The 23,880-nt window shown below is 34.7% G+C and overlaps 1 protein-coding gene across 1 annotated transcript; it reads right to left on the bottom strand.

The window, feature by feature from the left end:
* Window positions 1–33: 33 nt before the first annotated feature.
* LOC108606393 (bone morphogenetic protein receptor type-1B) lies at window positions 34–23,443 on the bottom strand. Its single transcript, XM_017996485.2, has 3 exons — window positions 22,644–23,443; window positions 1,952–2,136; window positions 34–1,895 (listed from the first exon to the last, which is right to left on the bottom strand). Exons 1-3 carry the CDS (start codon window positions 22,675–22,677, stop codon window positions 594–596), a joined length of 1,521 nt encoding a protein of 506 aa, XP_017851974.1. The 5' UTR covers window positions 22,678–23,443; the 3' UTR covers window positions 34–593.
* Window positions 23,444–23,880: the final 437 nt, after the last annotated feature.

Genomic DNA, 23,880 nt, shown 5'->3' with positions numbered 1-23,880 from the left:
ATCATAATAGTTTTTTTTTTATTATTTTTAAATAAATTAACTAAACGTTTTGCGTTCAAAAAACTTTAGTTGTGTGTGTGTACGAAAAATCAAAAATTATTCAATCGAATTACAGTAAACTTACGTGGCTAGTTATATATACAAAGCAATACATATATAGTTGATACAGTTACATTGTTTGCTATTTACACAAAACAAAAGTAAACACAAAATATTAGCAATAAGCTTAAATTAGAGTGAAGGCTTCGGATCCTTCTTGTCTGGCTTAGGCAGCTAATTCAGTGGATTTTACAAAAGGCAGCAGGCATATGCTTCGCTATATAGAAGACATATAGAGACTTAGAGAGCTACAAAATAAAGACATAAACTAGACGCTAACGTATGTACAGCGTTTAAACTAGAAAAATATTTCGCAAATAGTTAAAGCATTTCATTAACCAATGATTATTTTCGTTTGGACTTAAGTTCTAGGCATACGAATCAGTGCGCGGCTTAGGCTTAGATAAGACACAAATTGTGCAACTTAATGCAAGTGTGAAAAGTAAATGCAGCTTAGCTAACGTAACTAAACTAACTAAGGATAGTTATATAAACTAGACTATTTTCATGGGCATATCATTGAGCGCGTCCATGTCTAGGCGGCCAAGCGTTTTCTTCACACGCAGCGCAGTGAGCCGCACAGTGGGATTGTGATGCCAGCACTCCTGCATTATCTTGGCCACAGTGGCCAGCACATCGTCCTCCTGCCAGCGCGCAGGCAGCGGCGGACGAAAGCCCTTGATGCAGACAACGGCGTGCATATCCTCGAAGCTGGGATCCGAGGGCACCACATCGTGATAGGGCAGCGCGTAGTCCTCGCAGGTGGTGGTCTTGGTGCCCGTAATGGGCGTGTAGCAGCGACGCGCCATTTCCCACAGCACCAGCCCCACGGAGTACATATCGGCGCGCTTGAACTCCTCGAACTGCTGCGGATTCAGCGCCTGGCTGAGCACCTCGGGCGCCATGTAGCGACGCGTGCCCACGCGCGTATTCTGCGCAATGTGTATTTCATCCAGCTCGGACATGTACTTGACCGCCAACCCAAAGTCTGCTATGGCGCACTGACCATTGCGCTTAACCAAGATGTTCTTGCTTTTGATGTCGCGATGCGCTATGGCGGGTTTGCCTGGCGTGCCAAAGATTTCATCATGCAAATGCGCCAGACCCGAGCTGAAGCTATAGGCGAGCAGCTGCAGCTTCTGCGGCGTTATAACCGATGTGGATAGATAGTCATGCAGACTGCCCACCTCATGATAATCCGTTATCAGCAGCATCTGCGTCCAGCTGCCATTGCCTTTGATATCGGCAGCTATAAATCCCAATATGTTCTCATGACGCATCAGCACCGTTTGATAGATTTCCGTTTCACGAAACCACGAAGCCTCCTCGGTGGTGAAGAAAGTCTTGACTGCCACACGCTCGTCGCGCCACTTGGCCAGCCACACTTCGCCGTAGCGTCCCTTGCCCACCAGCCGCACCATTTGTATTTGCTTTGCTATGGTGCGTTGCACCAGCAGCGGCAGTCCCGAGCCCGAGCCCGAGCTCTGCTCCACCAGCTGCGACAGCGGCGACAACTGCGAGTTGCACATCGAATTGATGAGGCGTGGCTTGCGCTGCTTCTCACGTCGCTTGTAGATCAAACAAACTATGAGCAGCACCACAGTCAGCACAAAGGCGCACATGACCACCGAGCCCAGCAGCATAAATGTCTGCATCGATTCGCTGCTCACGGGCAAATCCGGCGAAGGCGTCGTCAGCTTGGGCGTAAACGCTGGCTGCAGATTTCGATTGCACAGATCCTCGTTATCGCAGCAGACGATGTGCTTGCCATGCACCTGCGAGGCGGCCACTTTGCACTGCAAGCAAATATGCAATTAATATATATTTTTAATTTTTATTTTATCAATTTTACCATTAGGAAGCCGCCATTATCTTCCGGTGGCATGCAGCCGTAGGTGCGCTCCTCCTCGTAGCTGTTTGTGGTCTCATCATAAACTTCCTGCACCGAGCTGAAGCAGCTGCTCTTGGTCTCGCAGGTTCCATTGCTCACATTATTCGGGCAGCTGCCTTCGCAGTAGCAAGTCAGCGAACGTGACACTAAAAATAAGCAAATGAAAAATCAGATAGTAAGGTAAACTAATTATTAATTTAACACTAAAGTAAGTAATGAGCTACCAAACAGCGATAAGAGTTCAAAAGAACTGCTAGTTATAAGATTTGTTTACTTATTGCTAATCTCAATTTAAGAGAAGTTTCAATAACAACAACACAGCTTAAAAAATAAATTCAAATTTAGACTTTCACCAGCGCTTAACAAAAAACGTTGACAAATGACCAAGCCTAACTTGATGACTCATTATAAACTTTGAATTCTATAATAAGCGAAATTTGTATTCAAAACATTTGGCGCGCAAATTTAAAGCAAAACTAAGGCAAGCAATAAAAATTTAATGCAAGTCGCTTTTTAATAATTTAACACTTTACATTTGCTATCGCCATTTTAAAGTTCAAGTTGCTTAAGCTGCTGCATTTAAGCATTAATATTTTTCAATTATTAATAACAATATTAAAATATGCTGGCAGCTTCGCTCAGCGCTTGTTTTCTCAGCAACAGTTCAAGTACAACTGAGTTACGTAGAGGGTCGCGCACGCTCGCTTACCTGCCAGCCAACCCCTAAGCCAACCAACCACCCACCCACACATGTAAGCTGCTTAGCTGCTCTTCGCTCAAATGCTGCAGAGAGCGCGACGCTTGCGTTTGTAGTCGCTCAATCGCTCTGAGCAGCTGAAAGTGACTGAGCGCTCAATCGCTCTAAGCAGTTGAGAGCGACTCTAAGCAGCTGAGAGCGTCTCTAAGCAGCCAAGAGCGACTAAGCGAGAGCGTTGCTGCTTTGTTGCTAAGCGAGCGCTTAGTGGGCATCGTGCGCTTGTGGGTGGGCGGGCTTGTTAGGTGTTAGACTGTCTTTACTTTAGACTTAGCTGAGCAGCAACTTGAAGCTTAAACACAATCGCTTAGCACAGCATTGAAGCCAACGTATTTATATGTATTATTATTTTATATATTTACAAGCTTAGTTATAATTAAAAATTAATACTAAAGCTATTGAGTGCCATCGATTTATATTTGCATTAAATATTGCATTTATATCATTAAATAAAATGCTCTTATTATTCTATTTAATTTTTATTTAAAGCCTAACTTATTTATTGCTATGTAGCATAGTTTTAGCTAAAAATCCATTGCATAATAATTCAATAAAATATTTCCGCGCCTTTCTCTTGCTTTACATTTTGTTTTTTTTATTGTTTTGCATACAAATCGCTTGCATATATTTTTATTTAATATTTATTAGTGGCTGGTCTAACTGCTTGTTTTCAATTTGGTTAAGCAAATAAAAGCAATTCAAGCTCATTCTTTATGTGCTTCAGTTTCAGCCACTCTTTAGTCTAATTTCTAATTTCTAACCATCTGGCTTTTGACTTCCTTTTGAGATTGGCTGGACTAACATTTAACTTGAGCCACCAGCCCATTAATTTGCACGTCAAGCGAATTTCAAAGCTGCTGTTGGCCCAAAGGCTTCTAAGAATTTATAATTTATTTGGCAAACAAGTGCGCACATTTCTAAGCTTTTTATATTAAAGTTTAAATTTGTTAACGCATTTGTTGCAAGCCGCTTTTGTTGTTGTTTATGTTATTAACGTTGAATTTCTGGGAAGTAGCAATGAGACTATAGAAAAGCGATTCGCTTAACAAATCATGACACACATCCGTTCGCTTTGTGTAAGGAATTTACAATTTTTATGGCTTATAAATAGCCAAATTAAAAGTCGCGTCTGCGCTAATAAAAATTGTCTGTAGTGCCAGTGGCGTGCGCGCGAGGGGGGGTAAAGCTAAACAGTTGCTGTAATGTCTGCAAACTATAAAAATTATTGCACATTTAAAACGCATTTTCTATTTTTTATGAATGGAGCAGCAAACATGGCAATTTAAATGTACAACAGGTGGCGCTGTAAAGAGGCTGAAGAGGCTGTGGCATGTGTGGGAAACGTTGCTCACTTACTTTAGCGCAACTTGTTGTGCGTGTTGCATATTGCAGATTAAAATTATCAATCCCCCCCCCCCCTCCCTCCCGACTCGCTTGTGCAACGCCCACTCAAACAAGCACAAAACCGTTAAGCGGCTTGTAAGCATAAATCGCTGAGCTCATTGAATGCACTAACAAGCCACAAGCAACAGTTGCAAGTCCAACTTGGCTACTTGACCACGCAATTGCCTCCCCCTCCCACTCCATCCCCCTCTCTTTCTAATTAGTTGTGGCTGCGGCTGCGGCTGCGCGCGCTCGACCTGAATCAGTTGCTCAAGTTACCGTTGAGTCTCCATCACTCTCCACTCTCCACTCCACTTCGCCCGCTTGCGTTTTCATGCTTCAGCTGCTGCCGCCGTCGCCGTCGCCGTCGCTGCGCAGCTAAGCAGCGTTTCTAATTGCAATGTGCAAACTAATTTAAATGTTTGACATGCTTTTCAGTTTCAGTAATTGAATTGTAACTGCCATATAAAGGGCGTTTAAATGTGCGCTATGTGTGTGGGCGTGGTCGAGACCAAAAGCTAAGGCCGCGCACATGCAATTATTCTAAACAATTTTTATTCAGCTTGGCATCATTTAAAATGCTGTGCAAATTTATAATTTGTATAAAGCAAAATTTTAGTTTAATACAAATTTTATTTAAATTGTGCGCAAATAATTTACATTAAAATAAAAAATATTGTTTTTAATTTAATTTGTAGATATTTTAGGCCTATTATTTTTTTTATACACATATATTTTTTTTAAATATTTTTTTTTATATATTTTTTGTAATTTTTTATATTGTTTTTATAAATTTTTATATTTTTATTTTATAAATTTTAATATTTTTTTATACATTTCTATGTATAAAAAATTTTTTTTATAAAATTTATATGTTTTTTTTTTATTTTCATTATTTTATTTTTAATTTTCTCAAATTTTTTTTATAAATTTTCCTATTTTTTTATACATTTTTATATTTTTTTATATTTTCTTTGTAGTCTTATATAAACTTTGATTTAAATTTTCAAATTGACATTTATTAATTGCTTTATTTTAAGTGTTTTTAAATTCGCAGCAAATAAATTGTTTGTACTTTATTATTTGCATATATTTAAATTTAATTTATGCCGCCTAATTGCTTGTAATTTAAGCTGTAATTAAGCAACAATTAGCAGTTGTTTTTATGCTTGTACTAAGCTTAAGCTTTTAATTAAAAACCAAAGCCAAAGCGCAATTAACAATTTAAAGCTTAGACTGCAATTTGAAGCGCGTTATATAAACAATTAAAACGATTGAAGCATAAACAAGCAACTGCAATTGCAATTGCACTTGAGTTGGCTTAAACAATTAAAATGCATAAAAGAAAAAAAAACGCGTTTTTTACACAAATTGCAGAGCGTTGAACAAATTTGTTTGCGCCACATATTTTTAGTGGGCCTGGTTGCCACCAAACTGACAGCTACATGAGCCAAACGCGTGCCACAAAGGCAATTCAAGGCGATCAAATGAGACATAGGAGTGAGATAGATAAAGAGAGAGAGAGCGCGCACGAACTGCGGCCAAATGCAAATAAAAATCAACAAACAAATTGGCGGATGTTGCTTTTTTTTTTTTGTTAGTTGCTCATGCATTGGGCGTTCAACAATGGCTAAGAGATAATAATTTAATTACAATTTAATAGCAGTCAACAGCTGCTTGTTGTTGTTGTTGCTGCTTTATCTCGCCTGTATCTGTAGCTTATGCAAAAACGTGACGATTTCCATTTAATTTATTTATTTATATTCAGTTTTTTGTATTTTTTTGCAGTTGCGCGCATATTTCAACAAGTTGTCGCCGCAAATAAAATTTTAAATTAAAAATCAAAAATCAAAAAATGCAAAAAAATAACAAAAACTACAACAAATAACTGAAACCTGTGCAACAAGTTGTTGTCTTTGAGCCGAGCCTGTTCTTCAAGCTTCCAGCCACGTAGCACAGTAGCCACTAAAACTGCAGCAGCCAACAAATTATGAATTTTTTTCTTTCGTTTTTTTTTTTTGCTTTAAAAGGGAAGAAACTGTAGCGCGTTCTCTTCTCGCTCTCGACAGGGAAATCAAATTATGAAACGACGCCAAAATCTTTTGTTACCTGCTCCAGGCGGCCAGGCGGACGCCGACTTGGCGCCAACTGCACGCGCAACAGAATTTTGTGGCCAACACGCACACAGAGGCAACAATCAAAGGCAGCAGCAGCAACAGCAGCGTCTGCCTTGCGGTAAAAAAGTGTCTGTGTGTGTGTGTGTGAGCTGCTTATGATTTGTATTTGAACATTTTTCTTTAGCTTGTAGCAGTTTGTTTAGGCTTTGGTTTGTTGCAAGTTGTAAACCAAAAATCATTTGGCACACAAATTAAACTTGAGCGCAATAATAAACTTTTATGTTTACATAGGTTAACTAGTTTAAAAGCTTGTTTAATAAATTAAAAAAGTATAAGTATATACATATAAAATATGCATTAGAATTATATTGCTTTTAATTATTTAAGAAATGCAGCTGCTTTCTTTTATTATTTTTGCTTTGTTTAGCAAATTGTTTCAATTGCTGTTGCTATTTTTTTGTAGATTTAAAAACTTCAAAGCTTCTTACATATTTAAAAAAAATTAATTTAAGAATGTTTAGCGTAATATTTTATATATACTTATAACTTAGGATTTTCATTAGTATTATTCTCATTGGTATTAAAATTCTATAAGAATGTTTAACGTAATATTTTCGGAAATATTTTATAAATATTTATAACACAGTCTAAAGCTTTGTTTGAAATATTTAATTGTTAATTGCGAAGAGCTAAATAAATATTTTAAAAAAAATTGCGTTTTAATGCGTTGCAGCAAGTTTTGCAATTTTTATAGCATTTTATTATAAGTTAAGCAAAACAAATTAATTTATTTAGAGCGTTTGTAATTTTGTTTAATTTTTATACAAAATACAAATTAAGCTTTTACTTCTGCTACAACCTTTGCTTACAGCTAAAATATTTTGCTTTAATTGAAAAAATTCCGCTTGCATATTCTTTGCGAGTAACAACAAAATTTCCATTGCGAAATCAGCGCAAATAGCAAATAGCCAAAGGCAAAGGCAAAGGCAAATAGCCTAGGCATATAGTATTAGTATACAGTTAGTAGTGGTATAGACTTGGCCAACACAGACGTCACAGCAGCTGTTGGCCACGACGAGATGATTTTGGCTGTTCAATTCGATTGTTGTTGCCATTGATGAGCTCACAGCTACAAATTACAATTTACGTATATACAGCTAATAGATATATACATATATATAGCTAGTAATAGAGATCAAGTGAAGCGATAAAGATAGCCAAAGCGATTTGGCTGAGGCACATGATCGCTGCCACATGAGGCAAGGCACGAGTTGCTGCTGCTGCTGCTGCTGCTGCTGGCGGATGTGACGACCAGGCATGCCAAGCATATTTTACAGCAATTGCATCCCTCGTTCTGCCGCTCTCTCGCCTATGTTTGTCGCCTTAGTTTGTCGCCTGTATTTTTAGCCTGGGCGACGACACAGCCCACACTTTATAACTCAGCAGTGAGTGCGAGGGCTGCGTCTAAAGTTGCAAATTGTGCACTGCACCCAAAAAAATAAATGAAATAAAAACAAATCAAATCAAGACGCAGCGATGCGCGTGCGTTGGCAGCGGAAATCGTTAGCTGAAGCTGAATCATTCATAAACCAATGCCATATGTATGACACACACACACAGACACTAACACACACACACATAGCTTTTTATACGCTTGTAACAATGGCTTGCAGCTGCTGCGGCTGCTGCTGTCCGCTTTAGCTCTAGCGTCTAATTAGCAGCACAGTTTGGTTTTAATGAAAAACATTCCAAAGTGCAAAACGAGAGCAACAAATGCTGCAAATTATGGCAACATTTGCTTTAGTTAGGAATTTAGCATTAGTTAGCATTTAAAAAATGTAATAAAAGTTGTTTGACTTAGAATGGATTTTGGGTTTTGATTTGTTATTAATTTGAGAAAACGTTACAAACAAAATAATGCGCTTTTATTAAGATGATATATATATTAATAATATTAAGAATCTTCTTATGCATTCAAACTTTGCAATAAATTTAATTCAAGATAAGCTGCTTCAATCAAATTCAAAGAAATATAAAGACCTTTGGCTTTGTATCAATTTTAAATATCAAACATAATACAAAAATTCTAATGCAACTCAATTCAAATATATTTCTAATAAAGAATATAATCAATAAAATTCAATTGAAATTCTTACAAATTATGAACTTCTCAGACTCTTAGTAAAATCAAATTTAAATATAATACAAATATATATATATATATATATATTTATATAATATAATATGCAATTCAAACTTGCAATAAATTTTATCAAGCAAAAGCTGCTGCTATCAAATTCAAGGCACTATAAAGTGACGACTAGACTAGACTTTGCGCCTTGTTAAAATTATATTTAAATATAAATTTAATACAAAATATTCTTATGCAAGTCAAACTCAAATTAAACCTAATAAAGAATATTTTTGCAGCTAATTTAAAATAACAGCTAATTTAAAAATAAATAATAATATTAAACATAGACTTTGCGCGTTGTATATAAATAATATATAAAGAAAATAAAAAAAACTGCTTAAATAATTAAAATTTCAAAGCTAATACTTATACATATTTTTTTAAATTTATAAAATAAATATTTTATGCTTTGAGCTGCTATCCAAACAGCATTTTATTTAATTAGCAAATTTATATAAAGTTTGCATAACTATTTCACAATATGCTATACAAATTATATGCCTCGCTTACGCTTTTTAGCTTATTGTTTATATTTAAGTAAATTGTAAGTTGCTCTTGTAACTGCCAAAAAAAATTGACTTGACCAACTTTTGTTTTGATTTCTTTTGCTTTGCGCTGACTAACGCACTTTACATTGCCTTTGGCTTTTGTTGTAAACTTTACAAAAATGCGCACTGTGTGTGTTTATTTTTTTTTATATTTTAAACCCTGACAGCAATATTTAGCCTCAACGCTTTTCTCAGCACGTTTTTGTTTATTCAATTCCATTTGCTTTGTGGGCGGCCACAATTCGTGGCTAGTTTATTATTTTTATACATAAATAAATTTATTAATTTAATTTTTGCTTATGACTTTTTATATAATCGTCTAGTGGGTGCTGCTGCTTTTTTTTTATTATTGTACTTTAATAAAAAAGTGGGCGTATACTGTTAGCTGTCAGTTTTAATGAATTGGCCGCAGCTATATGAATTTTATTTTTTTTTTTTCAGCAGACAGACAACAGATTTAGTTGCAGCAATATTTGTTTTGCTTTTATTGGACGCTAATTCGTTATGAAATTCCAAATAGTTTCAAAGTGCCTTTTATCTGGCGAGAGATATGAATTTAAGAATAACTAATTAGCTGCCTACACTGATCGTTCTTGCTAAAATTGACACCTAACTAAACCAGTTTAAGTCTGCAATCAATCGCGCGCTCTCGCTCTCGCGTCGCTGTCAACGCCAATTGAGATAACAGCAGCAGCTGCGCTGCAAACTGCATATGTTATGTTAAGCGAACAGCGCGCTGTTAATGTTAGGGCACATACAGCTGCTGTCGACGCTGTAAATGCGCGTGGGTGTTGCCACTGCTTACAGTCTGTTTAGCTGTGTAGGCGTTAACAGCAGCTGTTAAGTGACTGCTGCATTAACATAAATGCATAATGTTACAAGCGTTTAATTGACTTTCAAAACGTGTCAGCCAAACAAAAACAAAAACAACAAACGTGTTTACTATAGCAATAGTTTTAACTGTATGCAAAGCAGCGTTTTTTGTCTTAGACTAATAATTACATAAAATATTAAATGTGTGCGTGTGTGCGTGTGTGTGTGTAAACAAGTTATTTATGGAAATATTTGTTGTGGGCGTTGCATGTCAGCGCGCCAAGTGTTTTGCTGCTGTCTCTTAATCAAAATGCTGTCAAAATTCTTAATAAAATGCAAAGCAACAAACTGTTGCAAGTTGCGTTGCGTTTTAATTAAGTGTCGCATAGTTTTTAATTAAATCAGCAGCAGCGCAATGCGCAAGCAGCTTAAGCAAGCAGTGCGCGCCTTAAGAGTGTGCAACTGTTAAGAGAGAGCGAGAGAGCGCTGTTAGGTATAGGGTCGCTGTTAATGCGTGGGCTGTTAGACCAAAGCAGCAGCGGATGCTGTTGCTGTTGCCGTGGGGCAAACTCAACGAATTTTTTTTGTTAAACTAAAAACTCGTTTCATATGCAAAGCGCAGACAAACAGCAACAACTCCCACACAGACAGACAAACAGAAATTCGTAGAAGTTGTGCTGGCTTACAAATTAGCCAAAAGGTATTGGAGAGTGGAGCTGGGCATAATCAGCATAAATAATCTAATCTACATTAGGCTTAAACGGCTTAAACATTAGAATGGCTACAGCGCAAAGAGTGTAGCAAGCAGTGGCGTCGCTACCAAAACCCCCCTTAGAGTTAAACTTCAGCGTATATCCGGGTTCAAAAGTAAAGTAACTAAAGCTTTGATACCAGTTTACTGTACAGCAATAGAGCGAGATAGCTATAGCGAGGAAGCTGCTTGAAAATGCGCAGCATAGCGCGCTGCATAAATTACAAGGGGGGGGTCTGGCAATTTGTTAGACAAACTCAATTTGAGTTGCATGCAACATGTGGCTGAAGTGAAGTCATTCAGCAACTGCTCGCTGCTGCTAATTTGGGTGCACATAAATCAAGCATACGCAGCGTACATCAATAACAATTAATTGTTTTTAAATTTGCGCATACGCCCGCTTTAAGTTTATTGCCTTTTAATTATTATAGCTATTGTTGTTATCAAATCCTTGCTTAAGCTCAAGCAAAAATTAACAGCGCGCTAACTCTAAACTTAAGTTCAAACAAATTCATTTGTTTTCCTAATAAAAAAAAAACAACAACAGCAGCAACATCGACTTGACTATAAAAAGTGAAGAATGATGGCGAAGGTAAACGGGTTTGCAGCCCGGTTTTTGTTTTTGTTGTTGTTGTTGTTGCTTTGTATTTATTTAGTGCCAAGCCTCTGTTGTTGTTGCTATTTGAGCATGACAACTTTTAAAATGATTTTTCCTTATAAATGTCTATAATTAATGCTGCCAGCTATATGAACGTGCTTTGTCTATATGAACGCTGCTCATGAATGAATTTTGTATTTGCGTCTGACTACAAAATTTCACTTTGGCAATTAAAAACAATTGCAATTTAATTTTTTCTGCTGTTGTTACATTTTTGTTGCTTTTATTGGCGTTTTGCATACGCCCCCTGCATTCGCTTTAATTAGCGAAACGTCGAGGGGCAGCCGATTTGGCTTAATGATTTTTAATTGCAGCTGCAAAACAAAATATTATTCATTAAACATATACATATGTGTGTGTGTGTGTGTGTAATCATAAATGAGAAATTGTTGCAGCTGCCGCCGCTGCAGTCTCTGGGGACCACCCGTAAGCATCGCTGATAAATTTGCTTAGATTGTAGCTTAAATTTTTTGCCCCAAGCAGCTTTATAAAATTATACAGATTTAGATTTATACATGCGCAAGCTTTTTAATTGAATATTAGTTGTGTTGCTTTTCTTTTCAGATTTGCAGCAGTTAAAATGTGACAAAGTGACAAAGAAAAATAAACAAAACATTTTAAGCTTTTGTAAAATGAAATAAAATTGAGTTTATCTCAGCTATAATTTCTATATTAAATTTATATAATTTTGTTGCTTTAGCTAAATTTCATTAAAATCAAAATTTTTAGCAATTGTACTGCTTTAAAAATTTTTAAAATTAAATTGTAGCGCCTAATTAATTTGTATGAAATTTGTTGTATTATTGTTGAAATTGCTATTTCATTAACATTTGCTGTAGCTGCTTATTTGCATATTAAATTTAGTTAATTTGCTGCAAGTTTGTTTTAATTATTGCATTAAGCTCAATTAAATCAGCTTTACATTTTTTTGTTTGAAATAAATTAAAATTAAGCTAAGTGCTAATTTATTTTGCAATTTGTTGCCAAATTTTAATTGTCAAATAACATTGAAAGCATTTAAAACAATATTACTGCTTTAATTGCTTTGATTAGAATGTGAATTAAATAAAAGCAAAATTTGTAACAAATTTCACGCTTTGAAAATCAAATAAAAAATTGAGTTGAAGCAATTTTTTATAAATATTTTTGTATATGTATTTTGAATTAATATTTTGTATATATTTTTTGTATATACATTTTAAATATATATGTAATTTTTATAAATATTTTTTTATGCTGAAATGTTGACATTACTAATAGCCAAACAATTCTATAAAATTGCTTAAGATTGCGCTTGATTTTGATTTTTAGGTCAAACTGCAAGCCCATAAAAAGCAAAATATAAAAAAATATAGCGCCATATATAGCGACACAACATAATCGGCTACAAATTGGCAAGTGACTAACTGAAACTGAAATTTAAAATATACTTAGCCATATGGCCAGTGGCATTTGGGCCTAGTGCTGCACTTTACTTGGCCGCTTGACGTCAAACTTACCTGCAAAGATAAAAAGAAGAAGCGCATTAAATTAGCAATTGAATAAAAGAGTCAAAGACATTAAAAGTCAAGCGAAAAGGCATAAAAATACAAATCTTATGCACGTCAAACAATAAATACAAGCAATTTGGCATTTCAATTGGGCTATATACACCGGCGTTGTTATTTACGATTGCAAATCGATTTGCATATATTATGCCGTTTTTATTTTTTCTCGTTTTTTTCGCTTTTTTGGCTGTACAATTTTATGGCAATTTTTATCAGCAAATTATCGGCTGCCGAAACGCTTTCAAAAGATCAACGACTTGACTTTGATGATCTTGCGCACACTTGTTGTTGCTTTTTTGCTTTTTTTTATATTTTTTATGATTTTTCAATCAAAAAGAGCTTTGGCTTTATAAAGTGAAGGCAGTCGCATGATTAGCTATATCATTATAAACCATATAAATATCTGCTGCTTGTTGTTGCTGTTGTTGTTGTTGTTGCTATTTCAACAGCACAGTAGCCGCTTGTTGAAAGCAGCCCAAGCCGATCAAATTAAAATAAAAACAACAGCAGCGCTAATTAGTTGTTGCTTCTCTCGCTTTTGTTTTTTTTTTTTATTTTTTCGGTTGTGTGTTTAAAAATATATAAATATATATACATTTGGAATTTATGTGTCTGCCATATAAAATGCGAAGTGCTATTTAGCTATGCTCAATGCGACGAAAATAAATCTTACGAGTGAGACGAACAGATATATGCTATATGGCATATATATATATAGTAAAAGTTTAGCTGTCTGTTCGCTTGTGTTAAAAATAAAGTCAAACTGTCTGACAAACTGGCAACTGCAATTTGTTGCAGATGCAACGCGGAGCGCTGAAGAAGAAAAAAATGAGTGGGCAGCTTGAATTTGGCTGCAGCCAACTTGCGCATATACTTTGATTTAAACAAAGCTGGCAAATTGCATAAAAAGGCAAAGATATATAAGCAAATAATTGAAGAGCAAAACACAGACAAAAAGCAAAATGGGCACAGAATTACTTTTTTATATCCTTTGATTTAATCAAAGCTGATTAAGCAAATTATTAAAGAAATTATTATATACAGTGCTGCTCTATTAGCTTATTATAAGTTAGATCTAGCCTTTTTTGAAAGTGAAATAGCTTATAGAAATAGGAAATACCTTATGGCTTGAAATCAAGCTTATTTAAATTTTGATTAATTTTTTTTTTATTTATTTTTATTTACCACTCTTTAAAAAACTGGCAACAGTGCAGAGCAAAGCAAAATGAAAACGAAGCGAGAGTTAAAATTGGCTGCTACTTTTGTATATATTTTGACTAGAGCAATGATTAGAAACTAAATAGAGAAATAGTTGAATAAAAAAATATATCAATGTATCAATATAAAGCAATAGTTCGATTGAAACTTTTAAAATTGTTGCTGATATCAAGAACTGAGCGCAGTAAGTTTTTAAAAATATTAAAATCAGCGCTAAAAATTGATTGAAGTTCGTTAGAGCGATGGTTTTGATATAAATATAAAAAATACTGCAGTTTCAACAATTGAATGCAAAAATTCGAAGCTTGATTTTTGCACAACTCTAAGCTAAATTCTTGCCTTAATTAATTACTATAAATTATATAAACAACTTCTAATATTTACTTTATAGCCTGCTACATAAATTTGCTCAGCTTTACGCTACCCTCACTTTATATTTCAATTCAAAGTGTATAGCAACAGTTGCTCACAAATTTTGAACGTCTTTTTATTTATTTTTTGTTGCTTCTTGCACATAAATTGCATTTTTTATTTATTTATTTTTGTTTAGCAAATTTGCATAGGAAATTTATGCTCATGCGGGTGGGCCTAAGCTTAAGGCGTATATTGCGTCAAAATGTCAATTGAATTTATGCGCCGCACTTGTGACTGGCATAGCAAAAGAGACTTAAGCAACATACATGTTGCCAGCAACATGTTGCTAAGCCAAAGGCGCAGACAGACAGCTTGGCGAATTGTCTGCCAAATGTTTAATTGCCCGCACACACTATATACGTCTATAGCATATATATATATAACTGATGAATCAGTTTGTATAAAAATTCGACTGCGACGCGCCTTTTAAGGCGGCCTGGCCAACAGTTTGGTTGACATGACGTGTGCGCAGGCTTTATATAGCACACACAGGGGCGGGCGATCAAAAAATATGCAAATTATATTATTTAATCCTATATATGCTATAGCTTGCACCATTTGTGCGTTGTCATTGGCTCGCATCGCGCATTGTCTGTGGCCTTAAACAACAGTTGTTGGCCATTGTTTGACGCTTTGCCGTTGCCGTATTTTGTTATTGTTTTTTATACAGTCTAATAAAGCTGCTGCCGCCGCCGCGCTGTCTGTGTTATACATTTAATGTACTCTCAACTCAGTGCAAACACACAAACAAACACATACACATAAAAACGTTATAACACAAATTTTGCTGCTGGCCATAATACAAACAAAAAACACGTTAAGAGCGCCGCACACGTGTGCGCTAATTAACTGAGCCGTAAGGGCTAACAAACGTTGCCAGTTTGGTTTTTTATTAACAGCGCACTGTTAACTGCGCCACTTGTTGAAGCTTTGTTAATATAATAAAATGTATTAGTATTTTTTGTAGCATTTAATGCAAATTAAATGCACTAATTCATTGACGCAAACTGTTATTAGCAGCATGTTAAGCATTTAGCAGCGCATTAGCAGCGCTGTGTTAACAATGTTGCATAATGGGAAATTAGCAGTCATGGGTCAAGTCGTTCTTCCCTTTAAAATTGTGCCAAAAATTCTAAAAATAATGTTCAAGCTATAATGATTTGTTATTAATATTATTAATAACAGACGAAAATTATTATAAAGGCGTAAACAAACTGCAGCATAACATTTAAAATAAAGTATAATAAATTAAAAGAAAAATAAATGCATATAGTGAAATAAATATAAGCAGATCTAACATATGTTGCAAGTAATGGGAAGTACACAAAAGAAAAAATAAATTTAGCTTAATGCTCAATATATGTCAATATATATATATATCAATATATATTAACATTAATTGAATTATTTAATAAATAAATTGCAATAATTAATTGTAATATAACAATATAACAAACAAAATAGTCAAATGCTCAATATATGGGAATATATCAATTAATTTACATTAATTTAATTATTTAATAAATTAAGTGTAATATAACATTTGTGCATACAAACAAAATAGTCAAATGCTCAATATATGTCCACATATCAATTAATTTACAATATTTTTTTACAATAATTAGCTATAAAATAACATTTGTGTATGCAAACAAAATAGTCAAAGCCCACGCTGCTTGTTTCTAATTTAATTTGAGTTTTGTAAACGTTCCTAACTTCTATTAATAATAATAATCAATCAATATATTTATCAATATAATAAACTGCTTGCTGGCACCCCTCTAAATTGCAGTCTAACTACGCTCATGTTAACATACATCTATTTATATAATTTTAATGCCAAATCAAAGCTAGCAGCATATTAAATAAATATTTGACTGTTAAGTAGCGCTAAAGAAAAAGCAAACTTTAATATATTTACACGCAGCATTAAATAGTTTTAAATATGTATACGAAAAAACTTGACTAAATGTTTTCTAAATGTGTTTGAAGCGCGGCTAATGAAGCAGGCAACGCAGCATTTAACAAATTCTCACAATAAATTGCCAAAGATCTCAGAGTTTTCAATCTTTCAGTTGTTGTTGTTGTTGTTGCTGTTGCACATATCCTGTTGCAAAGACAGTCGTCGGACTGTCAACAGCGTGTGTTGCACACATGTGCGGGCGGGCGCGCGTGAAAATGACTGAACTGAGCCGTGAGCTGCAACTGACAGTTGAGCGTCTAAGGGCAGGCCCAAGCCCAAGCAGCTGCTGCTGCTTGTCAAAACAGCAACAGAGAGAGATGGAAAATGGAAATGGCAATGGAATTTGCTGCGCGTAAACTGAGCACACTAAATGAAATGAAATGTATCTGCAAGATACGAAAACAACACGCATGACTCTTTTGCCTGCCTGCCTGCCCTGCATATGTAAATGCAGCTTCCTGTCAGTGGAGCCAACAACAACAAAAGCAACAACAACCACATCTTGCTCCATTAACAGCCAACGACAACAAATTCCGCTTAATTTTTGTTGACGATTAATCAAAATCAAATAAATGCAAGTAACTCAGCAAGTTACTTAAAACTCCAAGGCGAATCCAAGCTGGAAGCTGACCGCAGCAGCTAAAAAACAACAACAACAAAAAAAAATACAAAACCAATTGCTGTGGCTGCAACTTTTGTAAACATGCGGAGGCTCAGCCCAGGCAGGCAGAACTTCAAGAGAAAAATTGCTTTGCTGATGGATTTTTGTGATAAATGAAGTGAAATTTGAGTGAAAATTTATCTCGCGGCAAACATATATATACATATAGTCAAGATAGTGTCTGTTCGCATTGCATAAAGAAATCTGTTTTAGCTCTTAGGCTATAGTTATATATTTTATGTGGGTTAAGTTGCGTGTTTCATGATTTATTATATATAGATAGCATATATATAGCTCGCTTGTCTCTTTTATGACTCTCTTGCCTCAGTCTTGTGCTGTCTGTTGTTAATTTTAATTTTATTTCGTGCGCATTGACACGTTCTAGTGTCTCTTGTATAACACCTGGATAATGCCTATCTTAAGTGTTTGCTGTCTATGCAAAGCTTAAATGACTTTACGAGCGCTTCATAAATAGATTTGTAAATTACTAAAAGTATTAAAAACAAAAGCTTGGCAAACAAATCTAAAGTTAAGTCAATTAGCAGCTAATTAGCTACATACATTTTTATATATTAGCATAATTCAAATAAATATGTTTTATAAGCTATATATATATACTAAACTTTTATAAAATTATAAAAAATTTCAAATATATTTTTTAGAAACAATTTTATATTTTATTGAAGCATAATAAGCTGCAATTGTTGCAGAATTTGAAAAAGAAAAATTAATTAAATAGCTAACAATTATAAAACTGCTTTTTAATGTAAATTAAATTTTTCTGCATTTATTATATATTATTTATTAGTTTAAATAGCAATCTAACAATATAAACCTGTAATTCTTGCATTTTAAGAATTTGATGATTAAAAATATGATAAAAATTATATAACATTTTTTATATAAATAAAATTTAAAATTAATTTTTTCCGCATTTATTATAATTTATTTATTAGTTTAAATAGCATTTAATCAAATAAAATCACAGCCCTAGCTAAGTTTCAAACCTGCCTGCAGCCACTTAAATCCTAAAAAAAAAAGTCCCCCCCAATAAATTCCCAGCATGCAGTTGCTGTTAGCTCTGCCTTTAATGTCTGTAATTTGCACTTAATGCACAAGCCACTGTAAATCAATTGCTAAATAAGCATATTCATTAGTAAACAATTGATTTACAGCCCCGAACAGTAATTGCAAGTATCCATTACGAGCAGCATTAGCAAATCAATAAACAAACTCGGAAGCGCATCTCGCAGCTCGAAGCTCGCTCATAGTTGAGTTATGAATGCCGCAGTCAATGTCAATTGATGACTAGTTGCATTGCTTTATGAATTAAGTATAAGCAGCTAGCTAGACAGTTGCAAGTAGCAACAACGAGCAGTGTAGAAGCAGAAGAAGAAATGCAAACTTGTTCGCTTGTTGTTGTCGTCGTCGTCGCCTCGGAGACAAAATAAAATGCGAATGTTTTGACTTGAGCAGCAGACGCGACATGCTGACGTTAGCTGACCAAGCAAAAACAGTCAAGAGAGGGGTTGGGGGCGTGGCTACACGACTTTGTCAGGCCCATAAAAATCGTTGACCTCTTTTGGCTTTGGCTAAACGGCAAAGTTGGCATTTCAATTTAATAAATTAAGTTAAGCTAGAATAAGCAATTAAATTAAAAAATTACCAAAGTCGGCAATATTAATAAAAAATAAACATGACTTTTGGCTAAAAGCGTGTTAAATTAAATTTTTTTTAATATTTTTTTGATTATTTTGTATATTTCTATGCCAAATGTAGCTTACAAAAAATAATAATAAATTTTAAATATTTTTTGTAATCATTTTCTCATTGAATAAATAAATAAAGTACACAAAATGTGTTTGAATTTTGCTTAAATTTTCCAAAAAAATATGTTCATATTCATTTTCTATGTTTCTGTTTTTCTATTGCTGCCTCATTATTATTATTACTACTTTTGTTTGTTTACGCGCGCAGTTCGTTGATAAGATTAACTTTGACTATCAAAACGCTAGACTAGGAAATCTACAAATAGACAAACATATGTATGAGCTATGTGTGTGTGTGTGTGTGTGTGTGTATGTGTGTATATGACTACCTGGAATTAGTTAAGTGCGCCAGACTTCAACACACACAAACGAAAAAAGGTAAAACGCTTATCAGCGTCTGTTTTTAATCAATAAAAAATATAGAAAAAAATAATAATAATATATTGATAGCACTGCACAGATGACACTGTCACTGTGTGTGGCACTTAAAAAATTTAGCTTAAAATTTCAATCAACAAAGATTTAGAGAAATGCTTGCGGCTTTTTAAGCCACAAAAGGTGTTGCTCGCATTTGTTGCCGCCGCCGCCGCCTGCCCCAAGCCCAAATCATTGTCTTTTGTTTTTTTATAACTCATATATAATATATAATCCGTTGTTGTTTGGCATTTGCAGCGATTTGTCATGGTTCGCTCTCTTTGCTGCTGAGTCAAGCCAAAAATCTTGGAAATTGTGAACGCGCCCAGCTCCGAACTTCGACCGCCCGCAGTGAATTTATGTTTAGTATAAAAAACTGCACACAAGCGACACCTGGCGCCTATAAACTATTTGTTTTTATTGCTTATTAAGTTTTTAAAACAATTGTTTAATTACTTTGTGTGTCACAAAGTTTATGTTCACACCTCAGTTTTGAGAATTTAAAACGCATTTGAATTTAAATTTTTAAATGTTATATTTTTTTATTAGCTTAAGCTTAACCTGTTTGGCATAAATACATTGATAAGCATTTTGTACACAATATTTATGCATAATATATTCGCCTGCCATTGGCGTTTTGGCATTTTGATTTTTATGTCTAATTTAAGCTTTTTTAAAGCATACTAAAATTATAAATAATTCTATGGCCAATTTTATGCCAAAGCAATTTATTTAAAAAAAAATTTAAAGGCATGTGCGGAATTTTTGGAAGAATTCTTTCGTACACTTTTTAAAGCAATTTGAAATTTTAGAAAATTAATAAATGCGTACCGAAATTTTAGAAATAACTAAACATGATTAAAATTAATAACAGAAATTTCAAAGCAATGTTTTGCAGTTTTTTATAGCAATTTTAAATTTGAAAAATATGTAAATATTTAAATGTGTATTGAAAATTTTTTTGAAAAACTAAGCATAATAAAAATTTGAAAAAAGAAATTTCAAAGCAATTCTTTTTATAGAAATTTGGAATTTTAGAAAATATTTGATATATGATTAAAATTAAAAAAAGAAATTTCAAAGCAATTCTTTGTACTTTTTATAGCAATTAGGAATTTTAGAAAATATTTGATATATGATTAAAATTAAAAACAGAAATTTCAAAGCAATTCTTTGTACTTTTTAAAGCAATTTTAAATTTTTGAAAATATTTAAATGTGTATTGAAATTTTCAAGTTAACTCTTTGTACTTTTTATACAAATTTAAAATGCTCGAAAATATTTAAATGGTGCCCACATTTTTATTCTAAGCATTGAAGCATGTTTCATTTGAAATAATGTACCCAAATATTTAACATGCATAAATAAAATAGAAAGGAGTGTGTGTGTTTTTTTTTATTATCGCTCGATAATCCCCAAAGACCGAAACTCAAATCAAATGCTTAGATGCATATCAAACTAATCTAAGCAAATGAACTGAAATGACAAGAACAAAGCTACAAGAAGAACAAGAAGAAGAAGAAGAAGAGGCATCTAAGCCAGAAGAATTGTATGCAAGACAAGGCGGAGCAGCAATAAAATTGACAGCTGATCTTTTTTATTTCGTTGTAGTTTCTCGTATTTGTATTTTTTCTGTTGTTTTTTTGGGTGCAAGGGGTGCGCGTTTATTTTGGATTTTGGGCCGCTGCCGCTACCTGCGCAGACATAAAAAAAGTGGAGAGAAGCAGAAAAAATTAAGAAAAACATGCACAACGCAAAAGGCGCAAAGGAGTCGAAGCCGGAGCGTCAGACGTCGCATATTTTAAGCCGCCTTGCGGTTTAGTCACACACAGATACACACACACATACTAATGCACACTTGTTGCGCTGAAAACAACAAAACGCAATTAGAAACAAAAAATACAAAAAGGCAAATGCTTGGATTTCAATTGAAAGCAGGATATGCCTGAGCCCTGAGCTTGCGCCTGCGTCTGAGATTTGTAATATGAGCGCTGCATACTTATGAGGCATGCCACTTACAAAATGTTTGTATATGCCACAATCAACGACAATGATCAGCAGCAGAGGAGACCATGTCCCCATGTCTAAGCGACGCGATCTGCACTTTGCGATAAACGCCAGAGACAAGGGAAAAACTTTGGCTGGAAAAGCCAAAGCCAATGCCAATGCCAAAGCCAAAGCTCAAGCTCAAGCTCAAACTAGAAAGGCAAGGCATTAATATACAGCAAACAAACAAACAAACAGATAAAATAATAAACAAGTAAATACATAAAATAAAAGCAGAGCTAAGACGACTGCAAGTTGCGCTGGATGGAGCAGCCCCAAAGGCAATGAGAACTCGAAAATATTTGAAGCATTGCAAAAATTTATAAGAAATATTTAAGGGCAGAACACAAAGCTGCGCTAATTGTTATAAAACAAATTTAAAATATTTATTAATTTTTTTTATAAGTGCAGCGATATTTAAAGGTTAAAGCACTGCTTGCATTATTTTTGCTTTAAGTTACTTTAATTGCAGTTAGAGTTGCTAGATGTTTAAACATTTTTCTAATACATTAAGTTGCCGCAGACTTTGTTTGAGAATTGTTAAAGAATTGTTTGATGTTAAGTGTTGAATTAAAATATTTATTATTGCTTTTAGTTAACTATTAAAATGTCTCAAGCTTTAATTGCAGTTACAGTTGCTATTTATAAAAAATATTTAAATGCAAACACAAAGCTGCGATATTTAATATTACCACTGACTTCGTGTAAAGTTTAAAAACTTGATTTAAATGTTAATTATTTTTTAAAATATTTAAGAGCAGGCTCAAAGCTTGATATTTATTATTAGTATGAATTTTATATTTTAGTGCAAAGCTGTGATATTTATAATGAAAAGTTGAATTGACTTTGAGAATTGATAAAGAATTATTTGAAGTAATATTTAAAATGGTTGTTATTGCTCTAAGTTAACAATTAAATTATAAATATATTTTAGTGCAGCTCAAACATATGGAATTTTTTATTAATTATTAATTAAAGTTTGTTAGGGAATTGCTTGACATAAGAGTTCGATTTTAAATATTTATTAATGCTTTTAGTTAACAATTAATATGTGCTAAGCTTCAATTGCAGTTTCTAATTATAAAAATATTTTAGTGATATAGCTTTTATAAATTTTATGTAAAGTTGCCCTAACTTTGTCTGAAAATTTATAAAGAATTGTTTGACATAAAAATTAGATTTAAAATATTTGTGTTTAGCTTTAAAGTTGCAGCTAATACGCCTCAAGTTGCAATTGCATTTCCGAGGGTATAGACAATACGATCTAAAACGCGCGCATAAAAACAAAAAACAAAAACAAGCAGCAGAGCAAGAGAGCAAGAAGAGCAAAGAGGAAGAGGAAGCAACGGCAATGGGCAACGGGCAGGCCAAGAAGAGAAAAGAAATGTTATATTAATATTTACCATGAGCCTTCTTCTTTCTGGATTTCGGCGCCATGTCTGGAGTTGCAACAACAACAAGCAGCGGCGCAGCAGCAGCAGCAACAGCAATAATAACAACAAAAGCGCTTGATGATTTTTATACGTAGCAGCAACCTCAAAGGCTGTTGTTGTTGTTGTTGTTGTTCCTCGGGTGTTGGGGCCAGTTGCTGCCTCTCAGCCTCTCAGACAGTTGCCCCGTGTGTGTGCAACAAAACAATAAATGCGGCAGCGGCAGAGGCAGCAGCGTCGTCGTCGATCCACGAGCCGTTCAACTTAAAGATCGAGAACGAGAACTGGAATTGCTGCTCCTTTGCTTTGCTTCGTTGGCGAAGTTTAAGCTGCGGGCTCTGGCTCTGGCTCTGGAGTTCGCTTTAGTTAGTTTATTGCGCCCCGTTTGGGTTGGCGTCGGTCAAGCCGGCGACACCATCAAACTGAATCCCTTGGCCCCTCAAAGGCCAAAGCCACAGACTGAAGGTTTGTGCAAAAAAAAACAAAAATTATGGGTTTTTGGCAAACTTGATGCTGAGCTGAGCTACTGCAGCTGAGACTGAAGCTGGCGACTTGTTGCTGGTGTTGGTTTTGTTGTTGTTGTTGTTGTTGTCGCGCTGGTGTGAGCGCGTGATCACGTTGATTATAATTATATACGAAAGGTGGCAATACAAATCAGGTGAAATTCAATACGCATATCCTGGCAACGTTTTGCTCCACACTAAACACACACACACAGGCACATACACATATATATATTGTTCACTTTAGCATTTAATGCGCTTGTCATTTGTTTATTAATTAACATTTAAGCGTTGCGTTTTTTTTTTAAATTAGTTAGGCACGTTACGCGCGTGTTTTTATTTTGCCGCTAGCCACGAGTAGAGTAAATTAACAGACGCACGTCCGACGCGTTCAGCAGTTCATTTTAAAATAAATGTTAAAATAGCGCAACAGACGATATCAGCAGCGCGCGAGTGAGAACGAACACACTACTGAGCGAGAGAGCGCGTGTTTGAGTTCGTTCGCAACAATTGTGCAAGCGAGCAGCAATGTTGTTCGAGCCGCGCGTCACAAGTGCAAGCGAGCGCGACACATGTTCGAAGTTCGAACTCGATCGTAAGAGCGCCGCTCTTTGGCGTTGGCGTTGCGTCGCTGTTGCTGTGTGGGTGTGTGCGCTCTCGCGCTCTTTACAGTGGGCTGTATGTTCTTGTTTTGGGCTACACGCTCA

The sequence above is a fragment of the Drosophila busckii genome, unplaced genomic scaffold, assembly GCF_011750605.1.
Source record: "Drosophila busckii strain San Diego stock center, stock number 13000-0081.31 unplaced genomic scaffold, ASM1175060v1 hic_scaffold_33, whole genome shotgun sequence".
NCBI lineage: Eukaryota > Metazoa > Arthropoda > Insecta > Diptera > Drosophilidae > Drosophila > Drosophila busckii.
The sequence above is the reverse complement of the archived record's forward strand: the minus strand, read 5'-3'. Positions and strand labels throughout refer to the sequence as shown.